The sequence below is a fragment of the Monoraphidium neglectum genome (assembly GCF_000611645.1).
Source record: "Monoraphidium neglectum strain SAG 48.87 unplaced genomic scaffold scaffold01346, whole genome shotgun sequence".
In the NCBI taxonomy this organism is placed as follows: domain Eukaryota; kingdom Viridiplantae; phylum Chlorophyta; class Chlorophyceae; order Sphaeropleales; family Selenastraceae; genus Monoraphidium; species Monoraphidium neglectum.
In genome coordinates this window covers 1-13,414 of record NW_014012282.1, presented here as the reverse complement: position 1 = coordinate 13,414, position 13,414 = coordinate 1, and the positions used below count along the sequence as shown (strand labels likewise).

The 13,414-nt window shown below is 65.4% G+C and overlaps 3 protein-coding genes across 3 annotated transcripts in view; all 3 read left to right on the top strand.

Moving 5' to 3' along the window:
- Positions 1-3,248, top strand: part of MNEG_7556 (hypothetical protein) — a gene marked incomplete at both ends in the record, with an annotated part of 5,037 nt that extends 1,789 nt beyond the window's left edge. Inside the window, 7 exons of the mRNA XM_014043973.1 lie at positions 370-439; positions 621-707; positions 987-1,037; positions 1,384-1,599; positions 1,874-2,031; positions 2,239-2,346; positions 2,573-3,248. Of these exons, the coding sequence (XP_013899427.1) occupies positions 370-439; positions 621-707; positions 987-1,037; positions 1,384-1,599; positions 1,874-2,031; positions 2,239-2,346; positions 2,573-3,248 (1,366 nt within the window). The remainder of the gene's footprint in view (positions 1-369; positions 440-620; positions 708-986; positions 1,038-1,383; positions 1,600-1,873; positions 2,032-2,238; positions 2,347-2,572) is intronic.
- Positions 3,249-3,986: 738 nt separating this feature from the next.
- Positions 3,987-10,652, top strand: MNEG_7555 (ATP-dependent RNA helicase DDX5/DBP2; the record flags this gene model as incomplete). Its single annotated transcript, XM_014043972.1, has 17 exons — positions 3,987-4,101; positions 4,401-4,448; positions 4,648-4,820; positions 5,063-5,171; positions 5,407-5,468; positions 5,640-5,747; positions 5,943-6,017; positions 6,219-6,296; positions 6,561-6,713; positions 7,216-7,329; positions 7,582-7,689; positions 7,951-8,096; positions 8,354-8,424; positions 9,645-9,716; positions 9,939-10,045; positions 10,362-10,416; positions 10,588-10,652. The coding sequence occupies 17 exons, from the start codon at positions 3,987-3,989 to the stop codon at positions 10,650-10,652; spliced, it is 1,659 nt and encodes a 552-aa protein (XP_013899426.1).
- Positions 10,653-11,325: 673 nt separating this feature from the next.
- Positions 11,326-13,264, top strand: MNEG_7554 (aspartate carbamoyltransferase catalytic subunit; the record flags this gene model as incomplete). The annotated part of the gene is made up of 5 exons (XM_014043971.1): positions 11,326-11,568; positions 11,796-11,979; positions 12,365-12,504; positions 13,014-13,114; positions 13,252-13,264. 5 exons carry the CDS (start codon positions 11,326-11,328, stop codon positions 13,262-13,264), a joined length of 681 nt encoding a protein of 226 aa, XP_013899425.1.
- Positions 13,265-13,414: the final 150 nt, after the last annotated feature.

Here is a 13,414-nt window from a genome sequence, read left to right as displayed (position 1 = left end):
GTGTGTGTGTGTGTGTGTGTGTGTGTGTGTGTGTGTGTGTGTGTGTGTGTGTGTGTGTGTGTGTGTATCGGGGGGGAGGGGCGCTCGTGTCGTACGTGCGCGTGTGCTTGTCTGCGTTTGCCCATGTGCGAAGGAGGGAGTCGGGGCCAAGCGACCCGGTGCATGTTTGTCCAAGGGCTTGGTAGGTCGAAAATCAAGGGGCGGTGCACATTGGAGGCAGAGGTTGCTGGGCTTGCTGCAGAGGCAGACAAGGTCATTCACGCACACCCGCGCAAAGCACACTACCGGTGCCCTTGACCCGGGGATGAGCCGCCCTGCCGTTGTACACTGCGACCGCTCTCACCGCCGCCCTGGCCTCCCCTTTTGCAGGCGCGCCATGGAGATCGAGCCGGGCTACTGCGAGCCAGACTACTGGATCGGGATCACGCTCATGAACCAGGTGGGCGGCCCTGATTTGATTCTGCCTCATCATCGCGACGCGCGGCAGCACTCGGGCTCTGTGCTAGGAACGGTTGGGTTTCTCGGCATCGCCCAAAACCTGCCAAGTGCTCATCAACCAACGATTTGGTGATCTTGATCGTTTTTGAAGTCGTGACGGTGGCCGGCCCCTCTCTACACAGGGCAAGGTCGAGGCGGGGGTAGCAAAGCTGAAGCGGGCGCTGAGCTGCAAGTACGTGGCAGCCGAGGCCATCAAGGCCCTCAACCAGGTGGGCAGCTCCCCCCAGCGCAGCTCGCGCTGAGCTGTGCTGTGTGGGGTGTGACGCCCGACCAATGTCGGGCTGCGCCTCAAGCGGGGTCTTGGCTGAAATCAGTGGCGCGTGATTGAATGGTTGCAGCGCCGATGCCACCGCGACAGGGTGCCCGCCTCCCACCTGGTGAGGCCACCCTATGAGGCCACGCAGCGTCGCTGTCCACTGGCCGCACGTCCTTTATGCTTTATAACATTGATTTCGAACCCCTCTCATTTGTGTACCCCGTCACTACAGGTGTATGCAATGATGCTCTCCGCCCAGCCGGGAGCCCCAGGGCCCCTGATGGTGCGCCCTGGCTGCCTGCCTGCCTGCATGCCTGTATGCCCGCCTGCCTGCCTGCCCGCCTGCCTGCCTGCAAGCCTGCATGCCTGCAATCCTGCATGCACACATGCCCGCATGGTCGCATGCCTACACTGTGTGCCTGCATGCCTGCATGCCTGCATGGTTGTACGCATGGCTGTGTGGTGGTGTCCATGCGTCAGTGCACAGCATCGAGTTTCGATCACCGCCCATCGGATGTGCGGCCGAGGTTTTCTGCCTCGTTTGCTTCCAGCGACTGTCATACACACGACTACCACACACCGCAACCCCGCAAGTCTGCCTTCCCGCATCCCATTTTCCATGATCCCAGGAGTGGGGCCGCATTCTGGCCAGCCCCGCAGTAGTGCGCCCCAGCGAGGCCTGCTCCACACTGGAGGACGCCGCCGTGCTGTTTTCCGCGATGCCATCCCAGTCCGCCACGAAGAAGCGGGCCAAGGGCGCCGCCGTCGATGCGGCGGCCATGATTGATGCGTGCGTGAAGACGTGCGTGGAGGGCTTGAGCAACTTCACGGCGGGCGTTGTGCAGGTGGGGCGACCGCGCACCATGCTGTGTGGGTGGGGCGTTGCGTGAGTGGGGCCTTGGGCTGCCTGTCACCAGTTGCAGAGCTTGGCGCTAGGCCGCAGCTTGTCATGTCTGGCCAGCTTCAGCCTCCCGCGCCTGAAGCTCTGTCGGCCCGGTCACAAAAGTTGGGTAGGCAGCAGCAGGTCGTGGTGCCACGAGTCTCTTTCAAATTGAAGACTGCTCGGACATTGGCAACACGTTTGGCTTGTCTGGACTGGCCCCCTCGCCGATCGCGCAGCCAAACAGTCTGCCGGCCACCACGGAGCACCTCGACGTGATGCGTCGCACGCTGGACGCGCCGCTGCTGGCGCGCTGCGTCGAGGCGCGCGCGGACGTGTACAAGGCGATCGCGCGCAGCGGGGTGGCCTCTAGAGCGGCACGGCGCGCCGTCTACCGGTGAGCTTGAATCGATGGAATCGCCTGTGCTTAACACAAACAAATGCACGGCTTCAGCATCTGTCATGCGAGCAGGGCGTGTTTGGCACTAATCGCATCCCGGTCAGCGCCATGCTACATGTGGGTTGCACCCCACTTTCAGGGCTACGCCTGCGCCTGCTTCCGCCCCCCACTGTGGCCGCCCTCGCCGCTGGCTCCCTGCCAAAGGTACATCAAGCAGGTGCAGGGGATGCCCGGGTGCCGCAACGGCGCGGCGCTGTCGTTTGAGGGCCACGAGGGGGAGCCCACGCTGACTCACCAGAAGCTGCTGCACAAGTGAGCGACAGGGCCATGCCCCGCGGCCGGAGCAAGGGGCTCACCCAGCTTGCCCTTGCACGCGCTGGTCAGCCGTGCACGGGCGGAGCACTGCAAAATCGCAGTGTATCGTCGCAAACTCTGCATCATGCTGCACGCGCGTGTCTGCAATCATGTTACCAACGTCTATACCCGCGCCGACGAGCTCGGAATTGGCCTGCCCCACTGCATGTGCCCTCGTCCGCAGGTACCAGTCGCTCGACCCAGAGGACCCCTGGCTGCAGTGGGAGTGGGGCGAGACGCTGCTGGCAATCGACCGCCGCGGCCGCCGCGCGCGCGAGGCCGCGCTGCACCTCGAGGTGGCCGCCGCGATCCTGGGCCGCCTCCATGGCCGCATCGCCGCGCTCGAGGGCGGCGGCGGCGTCGAAGACGAGGAGGACGCAGCGCTGCGGCTGCGGGCGCGGGGCGGCGGCGGCGCGGGCCCGCCGCCTGGCAGCGGCGCGAGCCTGTCGTCGGCGTGGAAGATAGAGGGCCTGGACGGCGGCAAGCTGGGGGCGGAGGCGGCGATCGTCGCCGCGACGGGCCCGCTGCAGCGGCTGCTGGACAGCTTGGGGGCCGACGACGACGCAGAGGCGCGGGTCGGCCGTGGCAGCGGCGGCGGCGGCGGCCGCAGAGGCGGCGGCGGCGGCGAGGACGACGCGGCGCAGACGCTGCGGGTCCTGCGGTGCAACACGATGATGCGGCTGTGCCACATGCAGCTGCAGCGCGTGGTGTACATGCAGCGAGAGGGCGGGCCCGGCAAGCCGGCGGTGCTGACAGCCAAGGCTGCGGCACGGCGGTGTCTGGCGAAGATGCAGGCGGACCGGAGTTGCGAGGCGCAGGTGGCTGAGCTGGCCAAGCTGCTGGGGCAGGCGGAGTTCTGAAGTCACACGCAGCCCCTGGGTGGCGGGCTAGCACCCGCTGGAGCACCCGCTGGAGCACCCACGCATGCGCCACGCACCCTCTGCATGCAACTTTACGGTCGGTGTGCATGATTTAAAGTATCACAGACCCTCTCCTAGCAGCTGAGGTTAGGATGCGCGCTGTGGTTATCGCAGGCGGCGCTGGCAGCACGATGCCCTTGCCGCCATGAGGTTTGAGCAGCTGCTCAGAGGCAGGGGAGCGGCTGTGGTCCCACGGAGACATCATGCCGCCCTCCAACGCCCCAATTAATTATTGCAGGTGCTTTACTCAGTCCTTTGCAAGCTCCCTGATTATCCACAGACCCAAAAGTCCCAACACCAGATCACAAGTCTCTTCCTCTGCGCTCCGTCTATCAAGCGGTGCGGTCAAGCACGCGTGATGAAAATCCATAGACGCCCTGAGAGTCACGACGCATGTCTGAACTGCCTCGCGAGCAGCTGCCACCACTGCACACGCGCCTTGGCTCCCGTTCACCGCGAGCTAGGCAACCCAGAAGCCATCCGGGCATGCAGTCGGGCATATTCGCGTTCGCATAGGACTGGCTGCTCCGCGCACTGCATGGTGGTGAGACACCGAGCCACGCGTGCGCCCAGCTGACCTCACGCAGCACGCCCACTCCTGCCTTGCAGGCCTCCAGACGCCAGGAGCGCGGGCCAGCTCAAGTACATACAGCACCACCACACCTGAACGCACACACGATGTCGTATGGTGGTTACGGTGCCGGCGGCGCGGACCGCCACGGTGGCGGCTACGGTGGCAGTGCCGCGCGCTATGATCCCTATGGCGGCGCCTCCGGCGGTGGTGGCGGCTATGGTGAGCTTGATGGGCAGTTGCAGAGGCATAGTCTGCTGGTGATGATGTTAGAGATCACCAAGCCACAATTCTGTTAGGGGGGTGCTTGGTGAAAAGGGTCGCCAACAAGCAGCGATCGGCTTGACGACACCATTGGGCCCCACATGGGAAGGGGCCCAGAGGCAAGAGGACGGGAGGGAGCAGGCTTGCGATGCAACGGTAGCTGAAGCCGGCATAAATGCATGTGGCATGCATGACATGCGGGCGTCAGACGGGTCCCTCCTGTGTTCCTTCATGCGGTTCCTGTGGCGCCATACCAGGCAGCAGCTATGGTGGTGGTGGCGGCAGCTATGGTGGCGGTGGCTATGGTGAGAGCCTGTGTGTTTGTCGGACACCAGGTTTCCCCGAGCAACAGCAGCGGCAGCGCAAGCCTCTTGTAACCTGGTGGTTTGCTTTACTGTGCATCTTGTCCCCGCTGGACAGGTGGGCAAGGCGCCCTGCCCTGTTCACGCATGGGCACACACGAACTGACCCCCCAAAACATCATGTCTTGCAACCTCCCTCCAGGCGGGGGTGGCGGCTACGGCGGCGGGGGCGGCGGCTATGGTGGCGGGGGCTATGGCGGCGGCGGCGGCTTTGGCGGCCGCGGAGACCTGGACACGATCCAGCTGTCGCGCCCAGACTTCTCCAACCTGCCGGTGTTTGAGAAGAACTTTTACTTTGAGCACCCAGCAGTGACGGTGAGAGGGCCAGGGCGCAACAGACTGCGGCATCTGGCGTCTGGGCCACACCCAGTACAGTCTATTGACACAAAAGTCCTGGCAGCCCCTTGGGCCTCGTTGTCGCAGCCATATGTGCATGCGGCCGCCTCAACCCCCACCTCGCCACCCGCAAATATTGCCGTCAGCAATGCTGCCGCCGCCGCCGTTCCTCACTTTGCCGCTCACTTTGCCGCTCACCTTCGCGCATCAACCCTCTGAAGGCGCGCTCCGAGGGCGAGATCGAGGCGTACCGCGTGAAGCGCAGCATCCACGTCTACGGGGAGGGCGTGCCCAAGCCCGTCGAGACTTTTGAGGAGGCCTCCTTTCCGGGTGGGTGCTTGGAGTGGAGGGGCAAAGAAGCCCTGCCCTGTTTCTGGGATCCTGGGGCGTTGCGTGTTTTTCAGCATGTCATTGCGGCCTGGACCTAGCTGAGTGGAGCTCCTGAAGCAGCGAAGGCTGTGCGCCCCCCTTCAATGCGTGGAAGGAGTCCTTAGGCGCCTCCTTTGTTCGCGGCATCCCATGACTCATAATCCGCACCCCCCTTCCTCCCCCCACCCCCATCCAGAGTACGTCCTGACTGAGGTGCTGCGCGCCGGGTTCACCGAGCCCTCGCCCATCCAGTCGCAGGTGCGCTGCCGTCCTGGTGCCCAAACTGGCTGTTGCTGTGCGGCCCCGCGTACAGGGACTCTGCCAGCAACACTCTCTGTCGCGTGAAACCCCTCTCCTGCCCCTCTCTTTGCACTTACACATGCACACACACACACATACACATGCGCGCGCACACGCCCGATGCCTCAGGGCTGGCCGATGGCGCTGCTGGGCCGCGACCTGGTGGGCCTCGCGGAGACGGGCTCCGGCAAGACCCTCGCCTACCTGCTGCCCGCGGTGGTGCACATCAACGCGCAGGTGGGCGCCACACCCATGCCAGGGGCACGCTGTTGTTCCCGGCTCCTGTTTGCTCCTGCGTTTCTGCTGTCCCTTGTTGCTTTGAGCTCGCGTGGTCAAGGCGCATTCTGCAGCGCTCGCCGGCGTGTTGCTCAACTCACTGTCTGGTCTGGTCACCCGCCACGTCACCCGCCACGGTCACCGCGACCCCTGCAGCCCCTGCTGGAGCGCGGCGACGGCCCCATCGTGCTGATCCTGGCGCCCACGCGCGAGCTGGCGGTGCAGATCCAGGTGACGCACGTTGACCGATGACGAAGCCACGCATGCTGCTGTCGCTGCCCGAACCCGCACTCTGCTGCCCTGCTGCTCTGCCGCTGCCAGTCACGGCGGCCATCAGGTGCCGCCATGCCTGTATGCTTTTCTTCCGGTTTGGCTTTGTTTCTCACTCCCTTCGCGTCCGGCTTGCCCGTCCCGGTCGCCCGCGACCCCCAGGACGAGTGCCGCAAGTTTGGCTCCTCCAGCCGCATCAAGTTCACCTGCGTCTACGGCGGCGCCCCCAAGGGCCCCCAGGTGCGGCGCCCCCCGATCGCCCCCCTCCGTTGCGGCTCCCATGCGCTCGCACGTCCCAGCCGCTGCTCGCTTCACCCCCTTGCCCGGCATCCCTGGCTCCTCGTAGGATCTGACGCGCCCTTCAGGCCCCTCTCAACAGTGCCTCCACGTGCCAGCGTCCCTGTCCGCGCACCAACCTCTCTGCGCAAACACCCCGTCCCAACCGCCTGTACCCAAATCCATGCCCACCCAATTTCATGCCGACCCCGCTTGCCCCCAAAACAGATCCGCGACCTGCAGAACGGCGTGGAGGTTGTCATTGCCACCCCGGGGCGCCTCATCGACATGCTGGAGTCGCGCCACACCAACCTGCGGCGCGTGACATACCTGGTCCTGGATGAGGCGGACCGCATGCTGGACATGGGCTTCGAGCCTCAGGTGGGCGCAGCGCCGGTTCCGGTTGACCGGGTGGTAACCGCGCTGTTGACCGGGTGTTGACTGGGTATGGCGCGGCGAGCGGCGGGTCCATGGTGGCACAAGCTGGGCTGTCCAGGGCACACCACCCTCATGGTGGACGGTGATTTCTGGACGGGATAGCGGACGGGGTCCTGCAATTCCTCTCGTCGAGGCGTTTGTTGGATGGAGACGCGCTGCGAGTGAAGCAGCGGTGTGCGCCCTGCTAATTGCGTCGAGTTTGCTGCACCTCTGGTTGGGCGCGGCGCCTCGCCCGGCTGAGGACGTGTTGCACCTGGCGTGCCCTCAAGCCTCTGACACATTCTTGGTCATCTGTGTGGATGCGGACATCCATGTTCACATATATCAATACCCGTCACCCCCTCCCTGCCATCCCAAAAGCGCACCATCAGCATCGACCACCCTCTACAGCATCCCCTATCACCAGCGCTCACAACTATCAATGTCATCCCACCCTCATCCCCAGATCCGCAAGATCGTCAACCAGATCCGGCCGGACCGCCAGACGCTGCTGTGGAGCGCCACCTGGCCCAGCGAGGTGCAGTCCATCGCCAAGGACTTCCTGCAGAACCCTTACCAGGTATGCCGACGGCACGAGGACCGGACGCGGCTGGACTGCGAGTAGGGCCCCGTGTTGGGTCCTGAAAGGTCGCTGCACATGCGGGCTTTGAGGGGGCAGTAACGCAGCACGCAGCTTGCCCCCCGCCCTGCTTTCCATGGCCAGCTCTCCTCTGGCTGCCGTGCGCGTGCGCGCGTCCCCCACAGGAAGGCGACCGCACAATCATGGGCGTCTTAATCTTGCCACCCGCCTACCGCCCCCTGCAACCCTCAGGTGATCATCGGCAACCCCGAGCTCAAGGCCAACCACAACATCACTCAGATTGTAGAGGTCTTGGGGGAGCACGAAAAGTACCCTCGGTTGGTGGCGCTGCTCAAGCAGGTGCGTGCTTTTGTGTGTGTGCGTGTGTGTGTGTGTGTGTGTGTGTGTGTGTGTGTGTGTGTGTTTGTGTGTGTGTGTGTGTGTGTGCATTGCCGTAGGCGGGCACGCCGGGCCTGTTGATGTGGCGCACGGCTGCAACCTCCACTCGAGTGACCCCACGCCCTTTTATTGCGCCTGCACAGCTCTTTGCAAACTTGAGTACTTGATTGGGCGCCGTGAATGCCACGCACGCCGCACCTGACGTTGCCGCTCACTTGACAGGTCATGGCGACCAGCGGCGCGGGCTCCAAGGTTCTCATCTTCTGCGAGACCAAGCGCGGCTGCGACGAGGTCACGCGCAGCCTCAGGGCGGAGGGCTGGCCTGCCCTGGCGCTGCACGGCGACAAGCAGCAGCGCGAGCGCGATTGGTGGGCATCTTATCAGCAAAGCCTTGATGGGCCGACGGCTGCTGCGAAGTTTAATTGCGTGTTTTTGACAGTGTTTGCCCTGGAGGGATCAGCAGGGGTCGGGTGCGATTGGCGGCGTGCTGGCTTCTGGTCAGGTTGCACCGGCGCGCCCAGCACTGCCGCCTGGCAGGGGTCTATGCATGCGTCGACACTCGCGCTTGCGTTGCACGCGCGCACGTCAGATCGCCGCCGCCGCGCCCGCGCCGACACGGCTGCAGGGTTCTGGCCGAGTTCAAGAGCGGCAAGCACCCGCTGATGCTGGCGACGGATGTGGCCGCGCGCGGTCTCGGTACGCCGGGGGCCGTCGCGCCTCGCCTGCCGCGCGGGGCACGCGCGTGGGCATTGCGTGCTGCTGTTGAGAGTGCCCCTGGCTGCGTTGCCGCTTGATCGTGTGGGGCGTGTTGTGCTGTCGCGCTGCGTGGGGTGCGCAACGAGGGCACGACAGACAGCAGAGCAGATGCCGCCACACAGTGAGGTAGCTTGACGGGATCACGGCAGTGTGCGACACAGGCTCAGCCGCGGCCGCGGAGTGCAGCTAGCAGCAGCGGGGCCGGTGAACGCGCGGCCGTGGACACAGCAGCGGCTGCGTGACAGAAGCGGCGCGGAGGCGGCGGGTGCAGCGTGTTGTGCATTGGCGCTGCGCTGCTGCTCGCGCACCAACGGGCTGCGCCCCGCCTTACGCGGGGCGGGGCCTTGCGCTGGCGGCTCGTGGTCCGCCCCGCGCCTCCTGCGCTCACGCTGCCGGGGGCGCACGCGCGTGCATGCACACGCGCCCGCTCGCGCCGCCGCGGCAGAGGAGTGAGGCGCGGCGCTCGCACGCACGCACGCACCCCTCCGGTGCTTTGCCACGCCGCGCCGCGGGTGCGGGCGCGGGGCCGCGTGGTGGGTGTGGGCCTCCCGGCCGCGCTTGTCGCACTGCTTGGCGGCGGCAAGGCGGGGCCCGAACCTCTTGCATCCGCCAGGCTCGGGAGTTCAATCCCCCCACCAAGCCGCGGTCCCGGCCGGCGCGCGAGCCTGTTGGCACGCCGGCACGCTCGCCTTGCGCATGCACGCGTTTCGCGTGTCGATTGCGGCCGCGGCGCTCCTGAGCGGCGCAGCATGCCGACGTCGGCGCGCGTCCGTCCTGCCGCGCTGGCGGCGCCCCCTGGCGCCCTGCCGCGCCCAGAGCTTTGCCCAGCACTAGAGCAGCTTTGCCCGGCAGTAGAGCGGCAGCCGGCGGCCAGCCAGCCTCCAGGAGAGACGCTCCGCCGCCAGCTGCCAGTCCCCTCGGCCAGCTTCCTGCGGCGCACCAGCCAGCCCCGCGCGGCACGCAGTGTCAGCCGCACGCCCGCCCTCGAGCCAGTCGCTGACGTCGCCCCTCCCCACATCCTTGCTTGGGTGCGGCCGCGGCTGCTCTTGGCACCGCCCCGGCTCCGCCCCTTGCCCCTCCCCCCTTGCCTCCCTCCCCTCCTCTTGCTCGTCGCGATCTGGTGCTGTGATCTGGTGTCGTGATCTGGATCAAACCCCCAGACGTCAAGGACATCAAGGTGGTGGTGAACTTTGATATGCCAAACAACGCAGAGGACTACGTCCACCGCATCGGTGAGCACACGGCCCCCCCCTGCACCTACTGGCTTTGCGGCGGGACCATCTCCAGCGGTGCGCCGTCGCATGCGTGGCAGCGGCGCGGCCCTGGGCCGCCACAGCAGTGTTGGTGACAGGGGCAAGGCGGCGCAACTTGTCGCCGTTTCAGCATGGGGGTGCATTATCAGACCCGTGACGCCCGCCCCCCGCTCGTCCCCCTTCGCCCCAACCTACCTGCAGGCCGCACGGGCCGCGCGGGCGCCACGGGCACCGCTTACAGCTTCTTCACCGCTGCCAACGGCCGCCTGGCGCGAGAAATCATAAAGATCATGAATGAGGCCAACCAGGTGGGGCTTTCCCTTTTTGTATTGGGTTTGGGAGGATGGTGGTGGGGATGGAGGGGTCTGTGGCGGGTCCAGGGTGGTAAAGCCTCAGATCAATTGAGGCCAGGTGGGCTTTGTTTGAAGGAGGCCGCCGGCCGCATGGGCGACACATGCAAGGGGCCGGACGGCTGCAATGTGGCTGCCGCGCCCTTCGCGGCTCTGTCGCCGGCGCCGCGTTGAGGGATCGAGACGGAGCCGCCTGGGCGGCTGCAACGCCACTCTCTGAATCCACAAGCGCACTGAGCGTTACACCGCGCCCTGGTGTCTCTCTTTGGCCCAGGTGGTGCCCACTGAGCTGCAGAGCATCGCCTCCACAGCTACTGGCGGGCCGCCAAGTGAGTCGCCGCGTTTTATGGGCCAGTCCGTTTTGTGGGCCAGTCCTGCTGCTTTGGGTGCGCAGCGTGGTTCGAGAGGTGAATCTGTCTGGAAGGTCGGAAATGACCTTGAGGCAAGCCCTCATGCACGCTATTTCCATCGCTCAATCATGTGCACCCCTCGTTTTGCAGGCTTCCGTGGCCGGGGTGGCGGCGGCCGCGGTGGCGGCGGCGGTGGCGGCGGCCGGCGGTGGTGATGCGTTTCGAGGTCTTGTGCTTTCGTCATGTACGCTCTCTTTCCTTCGCTTGTGTTGGTGGCAGCCCTGCATAGCCGCACATCTGCTAGCCCACCCGTACAGCTTTGACCAGATCGGGGCCGTGCGGGCACTGATCCTGCCCCGCTTTACTCGACTCTCAATGGCCGCTGAGATGCCGTGCATCCTCTTGTGTTGCTGTAATTTTGATGCCAATGTGCAATTGAACCCTCCAGGCACGTTCATCGTAGGCTTGGACGACGTGCCCGGTGGCTTGCGCAGCCGGCGGCTGACGAAGCTGAGTTCACACGTACCGGTACAGTCGCACGTGTTGACTGCTGCCGCAGAGTGGTCGCCTTTCGCTGACCATGCGTGCGTTGTGCGTGATGCTGTATGAGGTTAAAAAATTACCTGTATAAGCATTGAGCAAATCCACGGGGGGGCGTAATCCACGTTCTGAGTTTGATGATTTGAAGCCGCCAACGCAGCAAAGGTCTCGCAAGGCAGGCCGACTGTTCCAAAGGAGAGGGTCATTGGTGACATCGATATACAAGTCTCACACTGTAATCCATAGACTTTGTACCTGTGGCGAGGACTTGATTGATCTGCCGCGCTTCTTGCAAGAGCCTCGTGCAGCGGCAGCGGCACCTGTTTCCAGCACATATATTCTATAGTCATGGTGCCGCAGCTGCGCGCGATCCAGAACGCGAACGGCCAGCAGCACCGGGCCGCCGTGCCCGCCACAGCCGCCCGCGCCGGCCTGCCGCGCCGCACCCCACGCGGCCCGCTCGCCGTGCGCGCGTTTGTCGCCGAGGACAAGAACTGGCACAAGCTCGACGTCAAGCATGTCATCCAGGCGCAGCAGTTCGGCCGCGAGGCGATCGATGTGATTTTCCGGGAGGCGGAGCTGATGGAGAAGGTGAATGCCGGGGCGCAGCCGCTGCAGGGGCCGGGGCGCCGCGCCGCACCGCAGATGCCGGCGCCGCCCGCAAGCCGGCACGCCGCAGCAGCCGCAAGCTCAGAGTCCGTGGCTGCCGCGCACCCGATTCAACGCAGCCGGCCCACGAGCCGGTTCAACGGGCGCGAGCGCGGGCTCGCCTCAGAAGCCGCCGGCACAATCATACCCTGCCCTGCCCTGCTTCAAAGGTGCGGCCAGGCACGCCGGAGTCGAAGATGCTGGAGGGCCGCATCATGGCCACACTGTTCTACGAGCCCTCCACGCGCACGCGGCTGTCTTTCGAGTCGGCCATGGCTCGGCTGGGCGGCACGGTGCTGTCCACTGAGAGCGCCGGGGAGTACTCCTCCGCGGCCAAGGGGGAGACGCTGGAGGGTGCGCGGGCGCGGGCGCGGCCGCAGGGGGTGCACCGTTGAGGGCGGTGCGGCGCGCATGTGCCAAGGCCTGCGCGTGCGTGCAAAGAGCACTCGTCTTGTATGGCAATGCAGCGTCGTGCAGACATGCTTTTGCACCCACTGGTAATGCACGCGCGCGGTTTGGTGAGTCCTCGGTGCCTTGGCAGCAGCCAGGCATCAGCCATGTCCCGAGCGCGATTGCCTATGTTGAGCTCAACACGAGTGCAGCTGCTTGTGGGCTCTCCCCACGTGTCGATGTTCCGCGAGTCAACGCAGCCCCCCTCCTCCACCTACATGGCCATGTGGTCTTCACCTGCTGACGGCCGCGACCCTGACCGCCGCTGCCGCCGCGCCACGACCGGCAGACACCATCCGGACTGTCGAGGCGTACGCGGACTGCATCGTGCTGCGCCACTTCCAGGAGGGCAGCGCGCTGCGGGCCGCCGGCGCCGCGAGCATCCCCATCCTCAATGCCGGCGACGGCCCGGGGCAGCACCCTTCGCAGGTGGGGCGGAGCGGTTTCGGCGGCGCGCGCCTCGCGTCTTGAATGCGAGCGACTGCTGCTTTGATGCAGCTGACTTTGTGGTCAAAGCCATGATTCGAAAGCCTTCGACTGTGTCGCAGGTGCCCGCGCCTTGATGATGAGTTTGGCAGCTGGACGAGGGGTTGGGGCAGTGGACTCGTGTTGGGCACATGAGAAGGGCCATAAGGCCCCCCTGCCCCGCCCCCATACGTTTAAGTGACTAGCACAGCTGCCAATTGGCTGCGAAAAGCGGCCGCGGCACTTCATACACCAGAAGTCTTGCTGCTCTTGATCGCCAAGGCTCTCCACCCATGATCTCCCACCTGCCATCTCAATCCTTGCTCCCTTGGCCTGCGCTCTTCTGCTATCATCAAGCAACAACGCCAACCTCATGCGCTGCAGACTCCTCCTGGGCAGCCAATCTCCTACCGGCCCTGACCCACCCCCGACCATCCCCAACCTCCCTAAACCGCTCCCAACCGCCCTCCCAGGCCCTCCTGGACCTCTACTCCATCAAAAAGGAGATTGGGCGGCTGGACAATGTGAAGATCGGGATGGTGGGGGACCTGCTCAACGGACGCACGGTCAGGAGGTGAGGTTTTTCACACGCGCATGCACACACAATCCCACATGCACACACTGGGCCTCCGCCAACAACGCGGTGAACTGGACAAACGCAAGCATGGACATCGCGCGACAGCGCGGCGCGGCGCCACCGCGCACGTGCAGGGCTGCCGCGTAAGAGGGGGCGGGCGGCGCCCGCCTTGCATTGGGCAGGGTGGGGCGGCTGGCGGCTGCGTCGGTCACTGCGCTGCTGCCCAAATCATTCCCCCTTCGTCACGTCATTGCTGACACCGCCAGCCAGCCACACCCACCCCACCCCACCCCACCC